This window comes from Rattus norvegicus, chromosome 11, assembly GCF_036323735.1.
Source record: "Rattus norvegicus strain BN/NHsdMcwi chromosome 11, GRCr8, whole genome shotgun sequence".
In the NCBI taxonomy this organism is placed as follows: domain Eukaryota; kingdom Metazoa; phylum Chordata; class Mammalia; order Rodentia; family Muridae; genus Rattus; species Rattus norvegicus.
The window spans coordinates 18949753-18975788 of NC_086029.1; the positions used below are offsets into that span (position 1 = coordinate 18949753).

Consider the following 26036-nt stretch of genomic DNA (forward strand, 5'->3'; position numbering starts at 1 on the left):
AATGTGCATGGTTTACCTTGAAAACTACATACCCCGTGAGATAAATACCATAGTTGTCATTTATTACATAAAATAACTTTACACCAAAAAAAGAAAATCACTTGCTCAATACTGCACAGAAAAGTATTAAAAAAGGCCAGGCCTGCTGGGTTCTATAGTGACATCCAGCACTGCCCTCTGCACCCATGATGTCCAGCTTTGCTTCTACAAATACAGAAAAAGGTACCATGTAAGAACAGAAGCTTCACGTGATTCACTAGTCCTGCTATTATTACTTTATCCGAAACTCCTCATGTGAGGAAGACAGAATGCGAAACCGGAAGAAAAGTTAACCATGTTCCTCTCCAAAACATGACTGAGATTTTTTAACATGGATATACCCACTCTTATCTGTTTATGTTTTGCTGTTCCTAATAAATGGGTTTGAAACCCACAAAGAGAGGGAGTAAGGTGATCGCCATCCTGAATTACATTTCTCAATTCTGTCTTCTCTGCAGCAATTGTAAAAGCCACAGGCTTACCAGCAAGGCACAGGGACAAGGGGGGGGGGGATAAAAGAGCAGCCTGCAGCTGCAGCTGACTTTCTGGCAGAGGGTAAAGCGACTGTGTTGGCAGCTTAGCCTAGCATCTGGGGTTGTCAGTGAATTAGGTTGAGGACTGACCTCCATTGCTGACTCCCTGCATTCGCCTTGCTCCGTAATGGAGTTTTACTTTATTTTGCAATTATGATTAGGAGTATTATGAAATCTCCTTTAAATTAATCAATGGAACCTTTATTTAATGATATACTCGGAATGGAAATAATAAGCATTTGGCTTTTTGTTTTTAAGGAAAAATATCTACTTGGTTAAAGTGAAATTATGGATTTCATACAAGCTGTACCGTTTCATAAGGAGCTACATCATGATTTGAAGCCATCGAGCTCCTCTGTTTTATCTTGAAGAGGGTCCACCTTTAAGTCATCAAATAAGTGTATAAATCCATCTCTTTTAGACATCAAGAAATATCTTACCATATTTCACTTTAATATATAATATGGTAGTCTGGAAATAATTTCTAAATAAAAATCAAAAGGATTCTTAGAATAATTTAAGAATACTGTCTTTGTTTTGAATCCTAATAAATTAAAGTTAATTTAGAGAAAATGGTTTAAAATAACCCTTCCTTATTAGAGTTTCCTCCTGGTATAAACTAATTTCCCTCAAACTTAAACTTTTTTTCCGGTAATTTAGATGTTTCTTAGAAAAATGTCTTACCAGATGAGAACTTCTTCAAAGGTATGCCTATATCACAGCTCTTTTTATAGAAAATAGGAATAAACTGTCAAAGACACAAAAAAAGTATATACATTCACACACATGCTATACACAAATAATTGCATACAATATTTATTGATATATATGATTATATACAAATACGGCTGTGAAACATTCCATATATGTAAAAAATGTTTTAAAATACATAGAAATATTTTTATCTTCAGAATCTAATAAACATCATACACACATATTATATATGTGAGTCATAAATTCACAACACCTTTGTCTAATTAAAATGTTCCACTTAACGGCAAAGACATAACCATACCTCCCCTTTAGCAAGCACTTCCACTTATATTGATTTAGCTGCTCAAATTGAGGCAGCCTTCGAGCTGAAAAGGATGTTTGGAAAGGATCCAAGCCTAAACCCTTGGAGCACCTGACCCCTAGCGAGCTTCCCCTTGATGGAGACAGCCGCCAGTAAAGACGTCATTGGTACATTTAGTCTTCATGCCTCATACGTGTACTTCCCATTTACGCTGTGCAGCCTCTAACAAAGATTTAAATAGAGCAGAAATGAGATCACCTTTAAGTCCAAAATGCCGTAGAGTTCATTTTAAACTTTCATCAAATTGTGCAGAGACATGTATCCTTTATAAACTTTGCCACAAACCCTATTATGAGCCTTGGGTGAATTTTTTTTTCCAACTTAATTCAGCCACAATTCCATTTCTTCAGCTTCGTTTCCCTTATAAAGCATATCTATGTGAGCAGGATGTAGATATGCTAAACTGCTACAGTGGTAAATTAAACAAAAAGAGGAGCAAAGTGGTGTTGTGGCTTAATTCATACATAATGAGCACCACAGCAAATATTCTAAAAGAGAAAATACTAATAGAACTTGAGGCATCACAACACATCTAATATTGTAACCAATAGTAGACAATGATAACTAGGGGCTCTGAAATACTATTAATTTGATTTCTAGTCACTATGTGCAGCTTCTCAAAGGATTATTTTGTTAAAAAGTAAAAGAGTCAACCTGTCAACCACCCAAGTTTTCAGAAAAACTTAGGGATATCTGTACTTACAGTACCTTATAACGAGTTTTTAAAAAGCAAAAAATTTACAAAGTTAGCAAGAGAAAATTTGTATACCTGTTTCTGATAATGATTCAGTGCAAAAACAGGAAAGGAGGCAGTCTGAAATTTGAACATCTCTTCATGTTTAGATCAGTAAAGATGGCCTACTCGTTTCATTTTCTTTTCCTTTTGTAATTTTATGAGTCTGAGTGTTTGGGCTACATGTGTGCCTGTGCTCCGGGCACATGGAATAGCCAGAAGAGGGTGTCAGATCACTTGGAACTGGGAGTTCCAGACGGTTGTTAGCCATGGTGTGAACACTAGGAATCAAACCTGGGTCCCTTGGAAAGGCAGTCAGTTCTCCTAATCACTGAACTGTCTCTCCAGTAGCAATTGGCCTCATTTCTTAATGTCTGCTACATAGCTAACATTTAAGCTATGCAAACTTAAATGAATAGAGAAACCTGTTCTCTCTGTCCTTCCTTACTGCCTGTTTTCCTTTCTTCCTTCCTTCCTCTTTCTTTCTTTCTTTCCTTCCTTCCTTCGTTCCTCTCCCCCTCCTCCCTCCCTCCTTCCTTCCCTCCCTCCCTCCTTCCTTCCTTCCTCCCTGTCTTTCTTTGTCACATGCTTTGTCTTTTGACAACCCCTTACTTATACTTTTGGATGAAGAAGGCTGCTTCCCCAGATGTCATGTTCTTATGAAATTTCAGGATTCTGTAATTGCTCCTAGGGAGTGTTCCCTTTTAAATGCCTGGCAAGTGACACATTTAGAGATACATGCAGAGACTGCTTCTGTAACGTTTGTTTTGTTTGGTTGTCATTAACTTGTGGAAACAAATCAGTGAAATGAAACTATTTTCCTGATTTTAAGAACAGTTCTATTTAGGTAGGCATTTCTAGTTATACATCTTAACATGTACGAGCTATTTTTCAGAAGATGACCATTTGTAAAATACAGACAGAGAAAAAGTCTCCTTCAAGATTCACTTGGAAAATCTATCAGGGCCTACTCACCATGTACCTTCATTTAGAGACCATTTAGGTTCTGTCCCAATCAAAAGCAACCAGTGAAAATATACTTAGAAAGTGTCCACATTCAGGTACACTGCATGTGAGTGAATGTAAAGTTTGGGGTAAGATACTTTCTTTGATAGTTGACCATGGTTTCATTTTATATGTACTTGGCTATATACACTTATGTTTATGTATTGATGGTCATAAGGTTCTTTGGTAGCAATGATATTCTGTTAGGTACCATATTGAAAATGAAAGAGAATCCCGAATTTGTACTAAGTTCTAACTGAATCATTTTCATCGTTAACACTGATGTCACGATGTCAGAGGACACTGAGGATCTGGCATATAATTATACATCAAATCTTCCTAGGAGAATTTTATATCATAGTAATAAAAGTATCCATAAAGATACAAGATATCTCTGTCTATTCCGTGATATTCTTGCTTTTATGGTCTTAATTACCACCACTCAGTCTTTTCTCTAGTTGTATCATCAGCTTTGCAGCTTCTGATCTCAAAGAAACTCCGAAGTTTTACACTTATTGTTGGTTTGCCTTTTTGTTGTATTTTTGTATTTACTTTTAAAGGCGAAAACACCTTTAGATCCATGAGACATGAATCTTTTATCATCGATGAAACAAAGAAAGATAAAAAGAAGCCTTTGGAGAGGTTTCTGTAGGAGCCTTTGGAAAAGTAAACCGACATGCCAGGGCCATCTGCTTTCTGTCGTTGATCATGCACACTCAATGGTTATACCATATTGTCAAAGATTAGCCATCATGGAAAATAACTATGTGGTATTCTTCTTCCTATCTTAATGAAAGGTCTTCAAGAAATAAAGACTGATCCTAAAAAATGATGAAAAAAGCGTCAAGCATTGAAAAGCTATAGCAGTATATACTGACTGGATACAATATAATGGGTTTCGTGTTGACATTTGTGGGCGTAGATCTGATGCGTGTCCATCATATTCATCCCCATCTCACTGTCAGGACTCGTCTCCCTCCCACGCCCATTGATCTCCTTCTTCCTCTCTAGTATTGTCTGTAATGCTTTCCTATCTCCTGAATTTTGTCATGATATGCTATAGCTTTGAATCCCAAGGAGAAACATATTAGTTCTCCCATGTAAGTTTACCTCCACATTATAAAAAAAAATCATTGGATAATTCATAAGCTTAATAATACTTCAGAAAGAAAATGAATAAAAAAATCTTCATCTCCACCAAAAGTAAATTCAATGTTTTGAAATTATTTTCAATATTTTGAATGTATTTTCAATATTTCAAGTATTTTGAGTTGGAAAATTTTCAGCCAACTTTGTTGATTTAAAAAGAAGGTACTTACTGTGCACTGGCTTTTGCATTGATCTTAAGAAGCTCTCTACAAGCTAAATCTATTATACTAAGGCTGAAGTCTTTTACTCTCTCTAAACAATAGTATAGTTAGAAAAACAGTCATCTTCCAAAATATGTGTCAAAGTTTTGATATTAAGTATCAGTTTACTTTTGCTTTTATATATTTTTTTTAATTTTAGAGGATTATAATATAAATTATTCAGTTCCCGCATTATTTTCCTCTCTCCAAACCGTCTCACATATCTCTCCTTTCTTTCTTAGTTTTTTAAGTATTTTGAGTTGAAAAAAATCTATATCTTTAAAGTTTCTATTCTATAATATTTTCTTTCTCATAATTATTATATTTAAAACTAGAAAGTATTTTAATAAAAATATAATTACCCCAAACACAATTCCTTCTTTGAAAGATAATGCATTTACTTATTGTATTTGGAAATGTGTCATAGGCAATATCTAACCCTTTCTCAGTACATCTTTACATGCAGAAAAAGGTGGCATTTTCATGGGTATATAATCTAATTTCTGAAGTTTTCCAAATCTTCAAACATTGTGGGTTCATTTCATTTAGAAATGTCAGACAGACAGACAAAGGCCCCAAGGTCGAGTGAATAGTCACTTACTGTTGTCGTAGTAGAAGATGCCACTCTACCAGTTTTTTTTTTTTATATCATAATGTGGCAGCACAGACAGCCATTATTTCAAATTCTACATCGTGACTTTGTGTTCCACTGATAAAGGATCTAGAAGGTAGGATGGAATGCAGAATTTTCTTCATAACACTCATTATTTGCTAAGGTAATTATTTTCATTGTTTTGAGTTCTTAAAGACAATAGGAACAATTATTTTTAAAAATATTCCTGTTCTCTTGAAATGATTCTATACAGCAATATACAGGAAGACTTCAGAGAATAACATCATTATCTCACAAACAGACTTTTATTTTTGAATGAATTAGATGATAAACTTCACAAACAATATTAGCAAACCATTGCCATTTTGTAATTTGTACTTAATTCATAGTTTCCTATGAAAAAAAACAGGATATTTTTCAAAAGAAAAACTATATACACTCCAAGTTTTATTTGAATTCTAGAAATATCATAGTATCTGAAATAAGGTGTGATTCATAACAAGAAACTATATTACAGTAGGATTCCAGTATGGTGTGTGTGTCTGTGTGTGTGTCTGTGTGTGTGTGTGTGTGTGTGTGTGTGTGTGTGTGTGTGTGTAAAAGTATATGTAATGTCAGCACTTTAAACTCCAATTCAAATAATTCTAAGGATTTTGACACATAAAAGTATAAGGTTTTTAAAAGACAATGAAACATAAAACTTGGATTATCTCAATTTTTTTTTATCGTGCCAAGCCAGGAGAGGAAGAGAGGGAGAGGGAGGGAGGGAGGGAGGGAGGGAGGGAGGGAGAGAGAGAGAGAGAGAGAGAGAGAGAGAGAGAGAGAGCGCAATTATCTCAAATTTTAATGTATCTTAAATATTAAAGACATGTAAAAAGTCCTGAAGTGTGCTATACCTTCCTACTTAGAAGAATGGCTCTATGTTGCAAAATACGTCTAAGAACAAAGATCTAATAGCAGTGTGCACTTGGCCAATTAGGATAAAATATCTGACTAGGAGACTGAGGCTGTGTCTTAACACTTACTGCAGGAAAGTGTTTAACAACCCCAGAGCAGGGCCAAGCAGGTCAGGAGAGACAAAGCTGGCAAAACTGTAGCACCACCTCGTTCCCTCTCCAAAGTTTCCAGGTATGCATCTCTCACTTACTCTGTAAAACTGAGCACACATTCAAAATAAATCTTTTGGTATGAAACTACACTCCAGAAAATTATCACCTCCAACACAGTATTTACTTAAATTGCTTTAATTTTAAAGTTTCTTATGAAATAAAAAAGAAGGTAAAATTAAAGATAATGGGTAAGCTGAAGTTTTCCTAGCTGTGCATTTTACTGTTGTACGTAATCCAAATAAGTAAGTCCCTAAATATACGCTAGGCCACTACCATTACAATCTCTCCAGTATGCAGCAAGAAAAACAGAAGGCTGTGACCTTATCTATTGTATGTGCATTGTCTGGTCTAAGTTTAGCACGAGCCAGTAAGAAGTAATACTGAGAAACAACACATGCTCTGTTAGGACTATGATGTCATTCCTCTTTGCAAGTTATGGAAGTTCAATGTTGAAAGAAGTAATAAAATATCAAGAATATTTTTAGTTTGTCCTAGTGGTTATGCTTTTTGTTTTCTATATTTCGAATTATTATGAGAATTTATTTTTGAAGTTATTAAATGGCATGTTCATGTCCTCCCTAGCTTTGTTCTCCGCATGACTCAGATTTCAGTTAAATGCAGAGGTGAATCTGCAGGACTCATTGGCAAACTCAGAAAACCGCGTTGTAGAAGGGCAGGTTGGAATCGGGCATAACACTCCGGAATGCTTCATAATGTAAGCAAGAGCTGGTGTGTGTGTGCTGATGTAATACACACATATATATATAGAGAGAGATAGATTCACACACACACACACAGAGAGAGAGAGAGAGAGAGAGAGAGAGAGAGAGAGAGAGAGAGAGAGAAAGAGAGCACAAAACAAGGAGCACTGTTTCTAGAGAGGGCACTTTAGACATGTTTTCCCTGAGGCACAGCAGCTCTTTAAAAGACTGTGGCTGGTAACATCAGACTTGCTCAAGCAGAACTCCAGCTCTGAAAACCTAAATATTGTTCCTTGTTACATAGATTCCCCCTCACAGACCTCCCCGCAACCCATATGCTCTCCTTTGACCCGGTCATCCACTGTTCTGGCCCGCTGTGCCTTTATGAAATTAAATGCATCATCCTCTTGAACAAATCACTTAGAATAGAGCGTGCTTGAATATTTCTTGTTCACTTGTCAGCTTCTTTCAAGTTGTGTTAATAAAAAAAAAAGAGAAAGGAAAGAAAGAAACTGGCATCATAGTGAGAATATTTTCAGGATAAAGGGCTGGAAGAAATGAGTCCTTTAATCCAGCCTTAAATAAAGAAATGTTAAAAGCCCAGCGAATTTTATACCATTGTTGATAAATCATTAATTTCAACACCTGGTTGATATGGCCACATTCAGTTACTTTTGAAAAGATGCTGCAACAGGAAGGGACTTTTTATTTTTAATTCTCAAAAAAAAAAAGGAACAGGTTACATCACTTGATGTTTTATTATGTGTTTTCCATAAGGACAGAGACTGTTTCAACCTTGTTCAACCATATGCCCAGGACTTAAACAGTCGACGGTAATTATGCTTAAGAAAAGCAAAGGTTAGTAAAATGTTCAAATGTATATTTTACACTACATGAATATTGAGTCAATAGAACGGGATACTAAACTCAAAATTACCAATTGGTACTCAGTTTAATTCTAATAACGAAAGTAATTCACAAACGAAGTCTTAACTTTTTCAAAATTGTATCCAAAGTGTTGTTTGCATGAATTTACATGCGCTGTGTGCACATCTGATGCCAGAGGAAAGCACAAGAGGATGTGTGGTCCCTGGGAGCACAGAAGGCTGTGACATGCTCAGTGAGTGCTGGGAACCCAACCTAAGTCTTGTGTAAGAGCAGCATTTGCTCGGGCACTCAGCTGAGCCCGCTCTACTGCTGAAATTCCTAACTTTGGGAATGAGCTGCACATATAACGTAATAAGAGGGGGGTGTGTTTAACCTCAGGCTGGTGTCTACAAAATTAATTGACAAAATGTACAAATAGAGAATGAAAAAGCCCTTCAACTTATATTGACACACATATCTGAGTATAATGTTTAATCTCAGAATAGTGAATGGCAGACAGAAGGTTGTGGGTTTTTTTCTTTTCTCTTTTGTTTGTTTATTTGTTTTTTTTTTTGCTAATGCAAATAAATGTTATGTACACTGTATTGCAGAGTGGTTTTACTTGGTAAGGAGGATCCAATCCCCCACCTCTACAGTTCCAATCCTGCATCAAAGCATAGTCAGCCCAACCTCTAAATCTACACAGACAAAGCAACAAGGAAAGTTCACTGACTGAAGGCTGCTAAAATGGCAGAGTGAGAGCCGCACACTACAAAACTCCACAATGGGTTCCTCTTCAGGGAAGTTCCTGAATTCCACGACCTACTCATAACAGTAATACCTTTAATACCTTTCCTCTGCAAAATAAACAAGTCTCACTGCAAAACTGTGGGCACACACCAGCCACCGGCACTTCCACTGTATGGCAGCTGCACTAAGTCAACGCGGTTGACATCCAGGATGGTCCTGCGCACTACGGCCTCGCTCCTCCCTTAAGCTGCCACGGTATCACACGGTATCACAGGACAGGGTGAGGAAGTCCTCAGAGGAAAAACTATCTTACCAGACAGTAAGGCCATTGTTAAACTGGAAGAAATTAGTCTTGTTAGCATTGCTTTTAGGCTCCGCCCCACAGCCAGGTAGGCCTGACTTACTATAAAAGGGGCTATTTGCCCCCTCCTCTTCTCTCTCTCTCTCTCTCTCTCTCTCTCTCTCTCTCTCTCTCTCTCTCCCCCTCCCTCTCTCCTCCCTTCTCAACTCCCCTCCCTAAATAAACAAACGCTATTCTAGTCTATACTGTAACTTCATGTGGCTGGTATCTCAGGGGTTAGGGATGCCTCAGCATGGGCCCCAAGAGGTACCCTCTTCCCCCACACCATAATGTGCCTCCACCAAACATGTCCCTAGCTTCTTTTTCTGATTTATAAAACACAACGCGCCTCTGCCAAAACATACACTGGTCTCTTTCTTTTTTGTAAAACCCAAGTCTCTACAGTCTGCCCACATACATTAAACATATTTAGTACTGCAGGTAAGTATATGCTGGCATTTCCTTTAAGATGATCCGTTCTGGATTCATGAGGGTTTGTCTAGATAAAATGAGAATAATTTTAAAATTAAACTCACTTGTCACTTCTACAAGGTTTCCCAAACCAATAAACTTCTCATGTTTTAATGTCTCTGTCTTAACTATTACATGTAAGTGAATGAAATAAATGATAACATTAAAACATCATTAATATTAACTAATCTATATATACTATAGATTATTATATATATTATAGATTAATATATATTATATATATTATAGATTAATCTATATATATTATAGATTAGTTAATATCAATATATATATGTATATATATACAAGCAGACAGGAAATTATCTGGTATGGGTTTTACTTGACAAAAATTTCTCTTTAAGGACGATTGGATTCCAATATCATCTTTACCAAAAACATTGATATTATCTTAACAAACAGAAATCAGTAACATATCAAAATAATTTTTGTATATGAATAATCAACCAATAATTGCTTCCGAAATCATCTTCTTCCTGCAGATCTGGAAAGTGAATCAGCCCTTGCCAAATACATGTTACATTAGTAATGGAGGGTTTCTGTTTTTTGGTTCACTTTAATACAAGTAAGGCTGCAGTACTAGTGAAATCTTTGGGAGAATACAATTGTTAATATCAATTTCACATAGTGAAATTAATACTTAGGAAACTGAGCAACTTGAGTCTATTTTCAGCATTCATTTGCAATGGATATTCCTCCACGGGTGTGATAGAGCGGTGTTAGCGTCTGGCCCCTGGTAAACATTAAGTTAGCTTTCTTAATAACTTATTTTCAAACACCGAGTCATGAAAGAGTCAAAGCTCTAAAGTACACTGGGGAAACTGAAGTTTTTTAAATGCCAAGAAAGAAGAAAATGTGAAGAAAAGCTGCATTTCCCTGGGACCTTTAGGAAAAGCCTTCTTAAAACACTTCACATTGAAATGTAGTCACTGCAAATCTTAGAGCCTTTTTTCCTCTCCTCTTGGGGGTCTCATGACTGTATTTAAAATTCTTTTCCAGAAGCAGTTAATATTCCCATCCTACCCTTCCTCTGCTTTTAAGATGTTAAAAGAGAAACTAAGCAGACCAGACGCGTCATGACTCACATGGGTCTCCACCTGGAGAAGCATGACTAAGCACTTAAAGACAACAATCTTTTGCACACTTCAGTAAGCAGCTCTGCGGTCTGAATGGACCTAAATTCCCTGCCCCCTTAGGGACTAATCAGAGAATGCCTACTCACTAGCTTGGCAGTAACAAAAGCAGGTCAGTGTATTCATAATCTCTTGGATCAAGGTCAGTTTTTAATTCCTCCTTGTTGATACATTTATCTGGAAATGACAGCTATTAGGAGACTGATAAGGAGAGGTGCACGCGTTTAAACAGACTCAGCATCAGAAACACTTGGGGAACTGGGAGTAGAAATCTGTAGGAAGTACAAATATAAATTAGATAGATAGATAGATAGATAGATAGATAGATAGATAGATAGATAGACAGACAGACAGACAGATAGTGCTGTGACTGCCAGGCCTGAAAGCAATGTAAATCTACAGTTTTGAGAATACATCAGCTCTCAGAATTCTTTACTGTTCTTAACATTTCTTCCTAATAGAATGTTTATTTTATTGAGAAGACGGTATCGGCAGGTTGGCAGTTTTAAATACATAAATTTCTGAATCTTATTGAAGAGTTGTTTCATAGATAAGTATATTGGAAGGCAGCTCACCAGCCAATGGAATGAAATTATTCTTTAAAAGAGACAGACCAACTAAGGTAAACGTACAGTAAAAGGAAAACTATAGTGTCTGTCTTGCACTCTGGAGGTTTACGGGTCCTAGAGGAGACCTAAGTACATAACCTTCTAAATTCTCTTTTAAAAACATGTGAAAGGGTTATATAGGTCATATGCTGAACAAAATAAAAGGTTTGGATCTTTCAAGAACTAGAAAGACAGAAATGCTCATAATAATCAATAAAGGGCAAACGGCATTCTTTTGTCTATTAAAGCAAACTCGTCAGACAAGCCCTATAGGAAAAGGGCTGTGCCAATTGTTTTTAATCTGTAAATGGCTCCAATTATGCAAGTATAAAAACAGGGAAACAGTTTTTCACTTAAATAGTTAATAGGTCAGTTTAGAAAAGGTTTTTTGTTGTCTAAGTATAAATTTTAAAAAACCATATTTATAGATTAATCCAATATCTCTCATGACATATATAAAGCACAGGGATGCATGTACATAAAATAATACAATTTATATTAAAGCACTCTGAATATCAGGTGAAACAAGCAATCTGTTTCTATGAATGATAGCATGCATTAAAGCAAGCTAATTCTAACGTTCCATCCACAGTCAAGTTCTCTTTAACGAGATTTAGAAAAAAAGAATATTTTAAAACCCTCTCTTCTCTCATTAAATGCACAGGGTGTTTCACTTGCATGCAAATAAAAACCAGAAAATATCATGTCTCAATTTTGGCATTGCACTGACATTTGACAGTCCATAAAGATTGCAGGCAATTAATGCTATCTAAAAATCTATAGCCTCACACGACAACCAGCAAAACATCAGGACCCCACCACAGCAAAACGTGTTAATGGGCTAGTTAGGGAGCAGATTATTGACATAGGAACCATTTTTGAGTCCCCTTGTCAGGAGGGAGAGTAAAATGAACAGTCCCTTATTCCGATTAAACAATGCACATTTCTATTATTATTTTCTTTCATTCCTAGAGCAAAGAACTACTTGGGAACAATAGATACTATAGTATGTATCACAGTGGTAAATTTAATTCTGCCTTGGCAGAGGCACTACCAAAAGCAGAATGTAACTGCTTGCTATATTGGTTCCATAGATATATAATTGCCTCCAGAAACATCCTCCTCTGAATACCACCTACACATTAATAAGTGACAGTGAACTTACAGCTAGACCCCTGTTCTATCCCATATGATCCCCGAGAAGGCTTTGAAATGAGGCCACGTGCATAATTAAGGCACACTGAATATCAGAGTACATGTAACAAACTAGAGTATTATGAATCCTCAGGGAAACCTCATAGAACTAATGTATTTTCTAAAGAAGCCTGCACATGAGTAAAGGGAGACTCAGATGCTAATTAGATCCTCTCAGAGAAGGCTATAGAAACGTTGCTCCTTGAATTCTGAAGTTGAACACAGAACGGAACATTTGTGTACAGGAGACTGGATGAAAAGGGGGGTAGGTTGATATAAAAGCCCTTCACTGGATGATTTACGCAATTTGTGAGAAAATAATCTAAGCAAAGCCAAAAACATAACAATGAGAGAATTCTCATCTTTCCAAAAGGGTTAAGTATGAGAACTGATTTCCTATTAGAAAGGGATTATGTAACAACAGAGGGAAATACTCGCCTAGCATATGCTAATTTACTCAGCTTTGCCAGGCATTGCTGTGTAGTTTTGGCTGGCTGACTCACATTCCTTTCCTCCTCTTTTTTCTCCCCCCACTTATATTATGAGACCAAAGTGGTGGAACTCTTTTTAAAAATGCAATGTTAACTGCAAAACATTGAGATCGGCCCTTTGGTAGTTGAGAAACTCAATTGCTGGTATGTCTTCAGAAACCATCATTTTACAAAATATCTCTTCTCTAACGATTCACCGTCCTTCATTCATTTCTTTTAATGTACATTATTCCAGGTTGGTAGGGTGGTAATGAAAAGGGGTTATTATATTCCTGGAGAGCACAAAGCAACCTGGGTTACCATTCAAACTTCAACAAATAAAATAGAAAGCTATAGCAAAGGAGTGGCACTTAAAGCTTGTGCACATTTTAATTTGGTTTTAAAGATGCACATATAAATACATGTATATAGATATTCACATATCTATAATACATATTACTTATTTAATGTATATATTCTGATTTATAATTTATGATTATTCATTTCAGCATCAGCTTATATATGTAGTTTGGAAAACAGGATATGTTAGGTATAAAACTGAACATCAAGGAGAGGCATCGTGAACATTTCTTACAGGAAGAGGAATAAGTGACCAGCTGAAATAAAAGATAAATTTAGGAAGAAAGTACAAGTATATATGACACACTGAATGTTCCAGGCTTTGATGTTTAAATAAGTACTATTAAGGCACCTGCATTTTAAAGCTCAGACAAGTTTATCCCAGATGCCAAAAATATTGCATTTGCAAGAAGAAATTAATTGTTTTTTTTATAAATTACATAGATTCAATAAAGCACCATGTGCTTCATAGCATATCTTTGTCAGGAATGGTGTTTCTCCATTCTCTTCCCAAGGATAAGCAATGCAACTGATGTGTGTGTGTGTGTGTGTGTGTGTGTGTGTGTGTGTGTGTATAAAATCATCATTAGGGACTCAATTTAGCCTCTAAAGGGCCTTTTATTTCCCTATAACCCCAAATCATTGGCACTGCTTGATCACACTTTTTTTTTGTATTCCTAAAAGGAAAAGAATGTTTATTTTTATTTTGTAAATTTCCCAACTATAACTAGACACAGTCTTCCTCTGAAGTATTGAAATGGGTGGGAAATAAATATTAAATATTTAAATATTTAAGTGGAATTTATTTGCTCACTCACAAAGAGTTATCCCAATGGTGAATAAGGACTGTCTTAATATTTACTTCATTCCTCTAAAGTATACTGTGAATAATGAATTATCAACTCTATCTAGGAAAGATCTGATAACTTCTTTCATCTAGTCAGGCAGTAACAGGTTTTAGTGGTTTACTCTCAAAAGTATGAAAGATTCAGAATAAATCTTCAACCGCATTGAAATTTTCCAATTGCTGTTTTCAGCAGAAGAATTCCATCTTATCACTGGTGAAGAAAACATATTCATTAAAAGAGAAGAAGAGAATAAATACTAAGAAGGAAGTTAACTCATCTTTTCTTCATAAACTACATTATTACAGATTTTAATTAATTTAAAACCTAACAAGGTTGACCTTTATTCCTAAACATAATGGTGTATTTTCAGTTTGAACTAGTATGAGTATACATTGACTAGGTAAGTGAGGGTTATTTTCCAGTCTCAATAAGTTCTTCACTTACTTCCACTTTATTTAATTCATGACTAATTAAGAAGAGTATTTACTCGCAAAATGTTTAAAAAGAATACCTTTTCTAAGAGGAAAGTAATTTTATATCTCCTTAAGAAAACCTAGCAAGCACATGAAGAGGAGCTTGTGGCCTCACTTCTTGGATAAAGATCAATATGTACAATATGTCAAATGTTTTTGTTCTGTAGCAAATAGGATGCAAGTAGAATTGCCTTTCTGACTGTTATCCGATAGGATCTCATGGTGTGCTGAAAATAACAGTGGTTGCTTAGCCCTTGCTATTTTTAGGAACTCATTTGATGACTATTCCTACAGAAAACCAACATTTCAATAATGAGGACTCATGAACACATATGGCACAGATTGGCACCAACTTATCTGAACACCGATTAAAAGGTTAATTCCTGTTCCTCCTCAAAATAAGTAAAAATAAAAACATCACCACCACCACCAACAACAACAACAACAACAACAGATAAACCAACAGAAAACAGAATCTGCTTTGTGTACCACTGCAGCAAGACTAAACCTGAGGGGGGTTGGGGGGAGTCCTTACCCAGAACACTTCTCTGTCAGTGCGGAGGCTTAGCACAGGTGAAGCATGGGATTCCTGCTTTAACTCCACTATTCATCTTCATTAAATTGACCCACCGGCCTGATGGTTTCCAAGAAAGTGAAATGTTCACCAGGACTTAATGAAAAGATACAATAATCTCACTAGGAGTTACCTGTGAATCTTTGAACATAACTTGTTTCCTCTTTTGTATTGCTATTAGAGGGTTGTGATGACACCCTCTGAAATAGTTCAGGATTTAAAGGGTTAAAGCTTTGTTCATGTCTGCCACAAGCTAAAGAAATACACCTCTCCCTCCCCCCCACTCCTGCCACATGACTGCTTTTTTGTGTTTGCTGCTGTTGAACACATGAATCCTAAGATGTCATTAGCGTCCTCACACAGCAGGGGGCTTCAGTGCCTCCAACGTCAGGTTGATCCTCACTACCTCTTTAAGGGAGGAATTTAGGGAACATGCCTTTTTGGTACTTAAAGGAGTATACTCCCAAACCTTGACATTTTCAAGTACCATGTGGGCAATGAACTTGAACTTGTCCTTTTAAATATTTTACATTACGCCAGTAAATTTAAATTAAGCATTTTTTTTTGTCAAAGCATGAGCTTATGATCTAGTTAAACATAAATTATCGGGGATTTTTAATCCTGAAAAATAAAAATAACTACCTGTGTGAGGAAAGGATGTTGAGAACAACTAGCTAAATTGAATTCGTAGAACAGTACATATGCCCATAAATATCTATAATTGCTTACATTTAAGTTTTCTCTAAGACACCACTGTTTTAAAAACAAATTTAGACCTACAATATATTGATTTTTTCATATATGTAATAAAGCATGTGTGCTGCTATATTATGAGGCAAAGACACAAACATGACCAGGCCTGACTGGAAAACACACATTGTTCAATGCCATCTGATTTAGGAGATATTTGCTAAGCAAGGATGAAAGTTGTGCAGAAGTGTGCACTGACTTTGCCTTGGAGAGACCAGAGTTATTTTCGCCACTGGTTCCTAGAGCAATAAATAGAGTAAATTAGAAATATAGCTGCAAATTTGGCAACGGCCTTCTACTTCATCTGGGGAATTTTGGTACTCGGATTTGTGATTTGTTTCACCTGTTTCTTCAACCTACCCAGTCACCAATGTAGAAGGACTGCCTTTGCCAAGTTGTTTAATGAACAAAATGCACCAAAGTAAGAACTTTCTCAGTACATTTTCAGGACACATGTCAGAAAACTAAAATGGTGGTGGTGGTGGTGGTGGTGGTGGTGGTGGTGGTGGTGGTGGTGGTGGTGATGCCGCCGCCGACGACATTATGTGACATTATGTGGAAATCTATGTTACACTATTTCTTTATCCTAGGGGCCTTTGATTAAGTGATTCACCTGTTCTTTATCAGAGTGTATCCTACTAGTAGGCTCCCTGTCTTAAAGGGGATGGTGACAGCAAGCAATACTTAGGGCCACTTTAAAATACACAATTAGGACGTCATCCAACAAGTTTTAACCTAAATTTTACTTTTGAAGTGATTTACGTATCTTTTTTTCTTTAAGAAACATGATTTGACCTCACTGTTTTATTGCAGAGAAAACTGTTTGAAAGTTTCAGATCCACCGGTGGAGGACATGGGGATCCGTCTTTGCATCCCAAATGCTGCTTTTCTGTGCCATGGTAAACTATCCAGCATCATAAGAGTTACAGAAATAGGAGACAAGCACTGAACATCCTCATCCTGAGACAAAACCAGCCAAGAAACCCAGAATGCTTTGCAAGGAGATTTTTCTTAACTGATGCCCCTTAGGATGGCAGCTGCTTCACCCAGTCAGACTAAGGCTCCCACCTACACATACATCTATCTCTCCAGTGCCTGTGAACAAGAAAGGGAGGTGTGAGTGCATGGTCTTCTAGCTTCACTGACATAAGAAATATCCTTAAGTTGTTCGTGTACATCTAAAAGAGGTAAGAGAGATTCAGGAAGCATTATTGTGACAGGAAAGATGTTTAACATACAGTGCACTTTCTATCTATAAGAATCTGGTGACGCTCATGACGCTAATGTGCACAAAGCAGGATAAGTATAATCACCCTAGTGCTAGCCTGACGGTATTTATTAGTAAGCATAGCAAATTATTAATTAGAATACCCCAGGAAAACTACTAAAACCCTTGTATTTGTGTTAAACATTTTTCTGTAAGACTGTTTGCAAGAAAGAGGCGGGTTGAGAATTCAGAGAAACCAGATATCCCTGCGCATGACTGTCCTCTGTTTCTCTATGCTTTTTTTTTCTCTTTCTGGGTTTGTTTTCTGTGTGCACAGGACCCCCTTCATCTCAGCAGTGCCCCTTCAACCATGGGAACTGATGTGGTTTCAGGAAAGGTAAACTAAGCAACATCTATCTCATGGACCAAGGAGCTCCTAGTTACATGTGTTAGGCAGGCGCGTTTGCACTTCTTACTCTGAAGCTTACCATGTTTCCCCATTCCTTGATATAAAATAAGAAAACAGAGCTGGTACCTTAAAGCTGAATCTCATGCTTCCCCCAACCCCATGTTATATTTTGGTCAGAAACAAATATTGATTTAGAATGTATTTATTTTCTATCTATTTGTTTTGAATGAACACATTGGGTATAAATTAAAGTGATTTTGAAGAGACCTAGGAAAGCCACCCCCTGCAACAACCCTGGCTTAATCTTAACACGATTTGGTTGTGACCATTGGCTTCTTCTTCCTCATATTAAGGAATAAAATCATAACTTTGTTTTGAGAAAATGTGGAAAAAGAAAATAGTGACAGTATAAAACGAAGAGTTAAAACATGGAGGCACAGAGAAGATAGGGTTGTATAAGTCTCTTTTCATGGTACACACTGCAAAAACAGAGTTAGCATTTTAAGAACTACAGACGTTGATTAGCAGTAACTGATTGAATGTTACCAAATTGCCTCAAGCCCTAGAAAATAGGAAGCTACAGACTTAGTGACTGTAACCTTTGCAGAGTCCTAACCAGGAGCACACAGGGCAGACTCCTCCTCTGGAACATCAGCCCCTCACTAGATCCCCACAGAACCTCCCTTCCCTGTACATGAGAAAGACCTGTGTTCAGGAAATAAAGCCTGCCTTTGCACAGGCTAACCAAGACCTAATCAAACAGCAGGCTGGTGGGAAAACATAAATCAGAACCTGAAAGCAATGTTTATAGCCAAAAGGAAGAAAAGGCAGGCGTGAGCAATTTGTTTGAGGAAGAACTGACAACATCAACAAAGTATGATGTGTCTGGAGAAGCTAGTGTTTGATAAATGGGAGACAGCCATGTAGAGAAGAAGGCAGTTCAAGTGTGCTTGCACTCTCTCCCCTTTCTCTTCCTTGTAATCCTCTTTAGTGTGGACTAAGATGTTCGTGAGACATCATGGAACTGATGTTCAATCCCTGGCTGCTGTAGGGGATATTTACTTACTATTTACTTACTTACTTACTTGAACCTAAGGTTGCTGCTGCTGCTGCAACAGCAGTGCATTTTTCTCCTGCCAAACTCATACCTCTTCTCAGCCCCATCTCCCCTTGTCTGTTAGGAAAAGCATCTCTGTCTTAGTCACTGGTTTACATACTCAATAAGAAACCCATGCCTATGATGGTATGATGGAATGTCTCCTTTCTGGGTTAAGAAAGTATCAATTCTCCCCAGAAGCTAGCTTGCCACACAGCCCCGTGTGTGTGTGTGTGTGGGGGGGGGGGTGTGTGTGTGTGTGTGAATGAGGGAGGGAGAAAGGGAGAGAGAGAGAGAGAGAGAGAGAGAGAGAGAAGCACAAGCAGACAGTTCTTTTTAGTGCACTGAATAGACAATTCACAGAGAAATGTTGAAGGAAGCGAGGAGGCGACCCCCAAGTGCAGTGCCACATGCTCCATAATAATCCCTTCGCACCAGCCCAGCCGCATGGGCAATGACCAGTCGGTGAGACTGGCAGAGAAAAACACATCCAGACCTTCCGGATTTCCATCGCAATCACCAAATTAACTGATTTCCCCACATCTCTATTCTAACCGGTGCGTGCAGGCGCCGGCATGCCGCCAGGGATGCGCGCGCCCGCGCGCACCCGCGAACACACACACACACACACACACACACACACACACACACTCACACTCACACTCTCCCTCACACACACTTACACACACTCGCACGCACGCAGGCAGGCACGCACAGAAGGAGGGAGGAGGGAGAAAACAGCTGAGAAATCCAAGTTACTGAGAGGTGAACTAGGGACTCGGAGAGGATGTTTTCTCGGCAGGATTAGAAATCCAAGTAAAGCGTCAGCCACCTGGGTACTAGTACAGGGTGGGGGAGTGAGTGCTGAGAAAAGGGAGCAGGCGGTGTTAGCCAGGAAAATGCACTACCTGCTTTCTTGGTGACTCCGGCACATGACATTTTAAATTTATATCCCATGTAGAATACATTTAAAAAAATCTTCACAATATATTCAAGGAAACATCTGTACATGGCTAGTTAACTGATTCAGTAATTTCCTCCCCATTACTTCACTCACATTCATAAATATGCACAAATAAAATACTTTCCCAATATATACCCCCAGAAGACAGCAAGAAGGAGGCTACATTCCAAGAACTTGCTGAAAGATGGTTCATTGACCTCATTTAAATCCTGCAAAAAATAAAAAAATGTTTGGGTCTGGATCGCCGGTGGGGTCTATATGTGTGTCTTACTTTCACATTCCTTTTACCCAGAGACAAATAAAATTAATCAACTAATCTTTCTGTCAAATACCAATGGATAGCAGAAGGGTTGGAGGTGGAAAACGATTTATCAAGAAAAGAGACAAACAGCTTTAAAAAATAAAATTTATCGACCAGCGTCTCGCACTCGCATTCATCCTTCCGATTTCTCCCATTCAAGCCGCATCCCTGTGCTACTCTTTAAAGCAACGGTCTTCCGCCTTTCGGTCCTGCACATGCTCGCCTCTTCTGCCTCCTCCACCACCCCAAAGTGCCTTCTCTCATGCACTCCAACTCACGCCTTGCGATTTATTTCAAAATTAGCATCTTCTTCCCCTTCCATAAGTCCCCCCACCCTCATCCTGCAAAAGAGAAGGTCTGGGGAGAAATGAACCCAAATCCCCTAGCTGCCTTGCATCAGGACTAGTGATTTGCATAACTGTTTTGTGTGGTTTCCCTCCATTGCAGACGCAGGGCTTTTACATTTCACGTTGAAAGGATGATATTAATTACGGAAAGAAGCGACAGACAGGGGATAGATAGACAGACAGGTAGATAGATTCTGAGCGAAAATCCAAAGCAGTGAAGTAGCTGCCAGACAGCATACATTTCTTTGCTTAAAAAAAAAAAAAAAGCAAACGGCGCAGACTGGATAATAAAAAGTCGATGTGTTGATAAAGTGGATTTATGTCTTTTAAATTGTCCCTTCGCTCCGTTTTAAATTTCTTCTTTCATTCTCTCTCTCTCTCTCTCTCTCTCTCTCTCTCTCTCTCTCTCTCTCTCTCTCTCTCTCTCTCTCTCTCCCCTCTCTCTAGACAAGACAGAGTCTCCCTTCTCTTCCTAGGTGAATGACACGTCTCACAATCCCCCACCCCCCCACCCCGGGGATGTTATTGCAATGCACACGGTGCCGCCGCTGCTGCTGCTGTTCTTGCCGTCGCGGTAGCTCGCTTCCAGGCTCTCACACACTTTTTTAAAGACACATGGATGAGATGCTGGTGGGAAGAGGGGAAAGAGGAAGGCGACCCTAAAAGGGGAGGAGGTTAAAGAGACGACAAGAGGTGGAAAGGGTCGCTTAAGAGCGTGATGTGGGAGGTGGCTGGCGAGGGTGGGTGGGAGAATGGGAGAATGGAATGTTGAGACAGGCACAAGTTGCCAGCCACCCGGAGTGGGAGGGGGATGCTGGCGGGGATCGAGTGGGGTGGAATGAAGGCTGCTCAGGTGAATGAAAAGGCGAAAGGTGCCGCGCAAGGAGCTGCCTGCTACCAGAGCGGGGCTGAGCCAGCGCTGGAGAAGCAAAGGCTGGTGCAAACTGCCACTGCCCCCTGCAGCACCGGGGCGGAGGGGGAGGGACTGGAAACCGCCGGGCACTGGGGGATTGCCAGGGGAGAGTGGAAATACGGGGTGGAATGGGGAGGATGGGGAATGGGCGTGAAGCGATGCTCCCCACAGCGGGGCGGGGATTACCTTGTAACAGGAGCCCGCAGACACTGTAGAAGCGGAGAACCGCGCTGCGTTTCCAAATCATGGTCCCTTCTTTTAAGGGTCTGGGGGAAGGATCGAGGGGGCAAGGAGATGCTGGTTAGGCGAACCACACAGTGCAAGGGTTCCGCTGGTGTCGTCCTCCCGGCTCCCGCCGGACCCACGATACCGCTGCTGCGGTGTTCGAACCCGCGCGGAAGCTGGTTGCCGGCAGCAAAAGCGGCAGTGGCAGAGCACCCGCAGAATGGGGTTTCGGTGGGCTAAATAGTTTCTTCTCCTTCTGCTGCTGCTGGTGCAGCCCCGACAACCGATCTGCCCGGCACCGGTTTGGAGCTCGCGTTCCTTTCGGAGCTCGCGGCAAGTCCCAGAGCCCGCCCGGAGGCTGCTTAGGCAGGTGATGCAGAGATGCCGGGGTGTCGGGGAAGGTGCAGGCGAGGGCTGCAAGGAGTGGGTAGGTCAAGGAAGGGAGGGGTGGGGGACAGGGGCAGCAAGCTGGCAGCACCGCCGCTCGCGCTCCGGTGTCAGAGTCCTGGGAGAAGAGGCGGCAGTAGTGGTAGCAGCGCTTGGTAGCGGTGGCAGCAGCGGCGGCGGCTCCCGGATGCTCCGGCTGCAGCAGCAGTGGCGGCGGCAGCGGCGGCGGCGGCGGCGACGGAGGCGGCGGCGGCGGCGGCAGCAGCAGCTCTAGCGAGCACCAGACACAAGGGCAAGCTCAGCGCGGCGAAGGCCCCGCCCCTACCCTGGCCAGGGATAGGCCCCGCCTCCTGACCAATGGGAACACACCCACCCACCACACCGGGCCAATGACAGAGAAGGGTGGGAGGAGACAAGCGCCGGGAAAAACAAACAGGCTTCTCAAGGACCCTTCGGGCAGGAAGCTCTGAAGCCCCCTTTCACGCACTCAGGACTGGTATCACCTCCTCAGAGGTGGCCACGTGCTAACTTGCACGGAACACGGCTCTATTCAGGAACTGGTGCTGAGCCCAGGAGAAGATTTCAGCCAATCGCCACCGCGAGGGGGCGGGGTTAACTGTATTCGCCCCCCCAACACACACACACCCAGCACCACCCCATCCCACACCCCCAGGTTCTGGAATCCGCTGTGCCTGGGCATGGTCCTGGGTGCGAAGTTCTTCTGAGCATGTGGACTCCTAGAGCAGATGGTGGCTTCACCTGCCCACTCACCAGCTGCAGTGGCAATCTTTAACGCTCCCAGCCGCAAAAGGGAGAGATTACAGAGGGCGTGGGAGAGGCTAAGTATAGGGCGCTGAACACCTACCTGCCTGCAAGAACTTGGGGAAGACGAGACCGACTTAGAAGTGAGAGAAAAATCACTTTGTTGTTTTTCTTCAGAAAGTTTACATATACCACGTCCACTTCTCCACATAACTGTGAGTGGTACTGAGATTGGGTTATTTTTTTATGTCCCAAATCAGACATGCTACATTTTCAAAGTAGTGTATTCTTAGATGCCATTAATCTAATCTAATTCATTTTTTAAAAGTATCCAACATGAGTGACAGAGATGGCTCAGAAGTTAAGAGCACTTACTGCTTTTCCAGAGGACTAAGTTCCATTTCTAGTACCCACATGACACATCACAGCTCAAAACTGTTTGTAATGTCAGTTTCAGGTGATCTGTTGCACTATTCTGGCCTGTATGGGAAAAGGCACAAAACACACACACACACACACACACACACACACACACACACACACACACGCACTATGCAAACAAACATACAAGTCAAAAAAACATATACACAATATGTTTTAAAACTTAAAGTCTATCAAATATTCAGTGATTTTTTTTTACTTCAGTATTTAACGAAAGCCCTCTCAAATATTATGGATTTGTAACAGCATGAATAAATTTTTTCTTGAACTACCCAATACTCTACAATACAATTAAATGTCTTCAACTATATATTCATTTTGCATGTATAGCTATTATTCTCGGAATATAGCATCACTGTGACAGCAAATGCACAAATTAGCTTTTTCTTCAGTGATTAAATTTTACAAACTACCAAAATTGACATCTATTCATGTGTTCCTAGTTGCAAATATCTTAAATGTGAAACTACTTAGGGAAATTCCCTTTTAGAGTGAAGCTTTATATTCTGTTTCATTTCATGACAAAACTACTTCAGACTTTAGTAAAATATTTTTGAACGATTAATAAGTAGAAAGCAACAATTGAAAAATGGCTCGTTCAGTTTTTCCCAGGAATGTTTACGAAAAATTCATAATACTCCCCTGTGATGAGTTAATGCCATGTCCATTTGTATTGTCTCGGGATATATTCGATTTCTTCTTTCAGTTGTGCTATGGACGTTATAACTCTCTTCACATAGTCCTCCCAGCAGAAGCTACACTTACTTGTAGTTTATAAATATTTCCAGAGAAAGAATTAGGAATTATCATGATTATAATGCTTATTTTTTCCTTCTGGGGAAATTGCTTACAAATTTAATTGTAAAAGTTATTAAAAACAACCTAGAAAAAGTATTATGCAACCTCACTTTTGTCCTGATGTAGAAATTTCCTGAGACTTGATGTAGGTAAAAGTTTTATGTTTCGCTTTTTAGATGTTGAATGTATGTGAAATATTTAAGCATTTAAATATACAACAATTATAGATTCCCAGGACTCAAAAGCTAAAAAATCCATGCTAAATTGACTCTCATAGCAAATTGACTGATAGTAAATTGACCTAGAAAAAGAGATTTCATGGCCTGATGAAAATGTAGACCATTGTGGAAGAAAATTAGTTCATTGAGTATTGGAAGCATTCCTCTTATTCTCCTTGCTCTCTGGTGTGTCAGATATGATGTTAGCCACCATTGTTGCAAAACACTACAGAATTTATACCTAAGGTATAGATTACATAGAGCATAGTATACATTATATACTGTAGAGTATACAGTAATACAGAATACATAGGAGACATATGAGAAGCCATAGCAGCAGTAATATCCTGTAAATGTACAATTGCTTAACTTTTGTTAGTCTTTTAAAACCATTCTGTCTTCTCCTTCAAGATCAGTCTTTATTCCAGGCCACACCGACAGGCTTATCACTCAAGTTTTGAAATTATATCAAAACTGGTGTATAATAGAGAAGGAAAAAAACTCACAGGTAATCGGCCACTGACAACTTAATGATGGGCCACTTTTACTTTTGATATGCATATACTAAGTCATGACATAATCAATATTTTCTATGCTTTCATCCTAAATTATGCAATCACAATAGAGTGGGAAAAAATAAAAACCCTTTGTCCACATATATTCTAGTTCTGCTTTAAGATATGCATCCATCCATACATTTTTAAGTTCACCAAAATGTACAACAAATTTCTCTATATTTTCCCCCCAAACCGGAATAAAAACCCACCCTGCTTTATATGATCTGTGTATGAATCTGGAGTTTAAAATCATGCACTATGTAAAACAGAAGTTTTACAAATGGCCACAGATAAATAGAAACATCCTGAAAATGACTTTTTGAACCCTTGAATTTCATTAAATTGAAACAACCTTTATTGTTTTTATTTTAAAAGTATAATAAAATGAAATAGCTTCTTCACATCTACTTAAAACAGCTTGTTAATGGTCCATAGTTGGAAAGTGAAGCTTTCTTCACTGGAACTCCTCTTATTTGACCACTGGAGAGACGACTCAGAGATTGGGATTGTACATGTCCCTTGCAGGAGTCTGCACTTCAATTTCCAGCACCCACCTTGGCTTACCAGGTTGACTCCAGCTCCACAAAGAGCAATGTCTCCGATCTCTGGCAACCATCAGTCACAGGCGTGTCAACTCACACCTAACTGTGCACATACACCTGAGTATGATAGAGTAAATTGCAGCAACAAGTAAAGGACCATCATGAATGCAACTCCATTTACCAAGATGTTTCACCCTTGACGTTCTCAGTAAGGAGTTTACAGATGACCTTCCCTTTCCCCTTACCAGTGAGTGAAGACAATCCAGGTACCTATTGGTTGGTATGTTGCAGCATGATCTTTTTGAACTGGAGATCATATTTTCTAAGTCATTGTTGGCGTTTGTACGGTGTTTTCTCTTCACCCAAACTAAATGTAAAATTAAAAAAAAAGTGTAGAGACTTGGACATGGTAGCTGGATATAAAGTTAAAATCTAAAATGAAACAGTAATTACCCAATAGTCGTGATGAAGGAGTGGGTTTATCTACACAGGGCTTACTTGGTGTAAATCTGAAAATCGCATACAATGTGGTTTGATGCTCTTCCTCTGAGCTTCTCCCAGGTCCAAATTTGGTTCTTACCTGACCAAATTTGTGTTCTCTTGTGTTTTTCGATATATTTAATGGCTCTAAATTTGTGTTGTTCACATAGTCTTGGACCTGTGTGTAAATGAGATGGACTCTCCCACTGACTACTAATTGCTGATGGCTCCTCAAATAAGAGTAGAACATTGGGTCCACAGCCCTCTCCATGCTGGATTTTACCTTACTTGTGCAAGTTGTTAAAATAGCTGGGAGTTCTTATGTGCAGCTGCCCTGCTGTGTCTGGAAAATACTCTTTCTTTGCAATCATTCACT

General features: G+C 39.2%; 1 protein-coding gene across 4 annotated transcripts in view; it reads right to left on the reverse strand.

The window, feature by feature from the left end:
- Cadm2 (cell adhesion molecule 2) overlaps positions 1–22143 on the reverse strand; it is a 977040-nt gene extending 954897 nt beyond the window's left edge. For 2 of the 4 annotated variants that reach the window (XM_039088453.2, XM_039088451.2), the window contains exon 1: positions 21437–22143. In XM_039088453.2, coding sequence (XP_038944381.1) covers positions 21437–21497 — 61 coding nt within the window. In that variant the 5' untranslated portion in view covers positions 21498–22143. The remainder of the gene's footprint in view (positions 1–21436) is intronic. The other 2 variants (XM_039088454.1, NM_001047102.2) reach the window with 2 other exon arrangements.
- Between the last annotated feature and the right edge of the window lie 3893 nt (positions 22144–26036).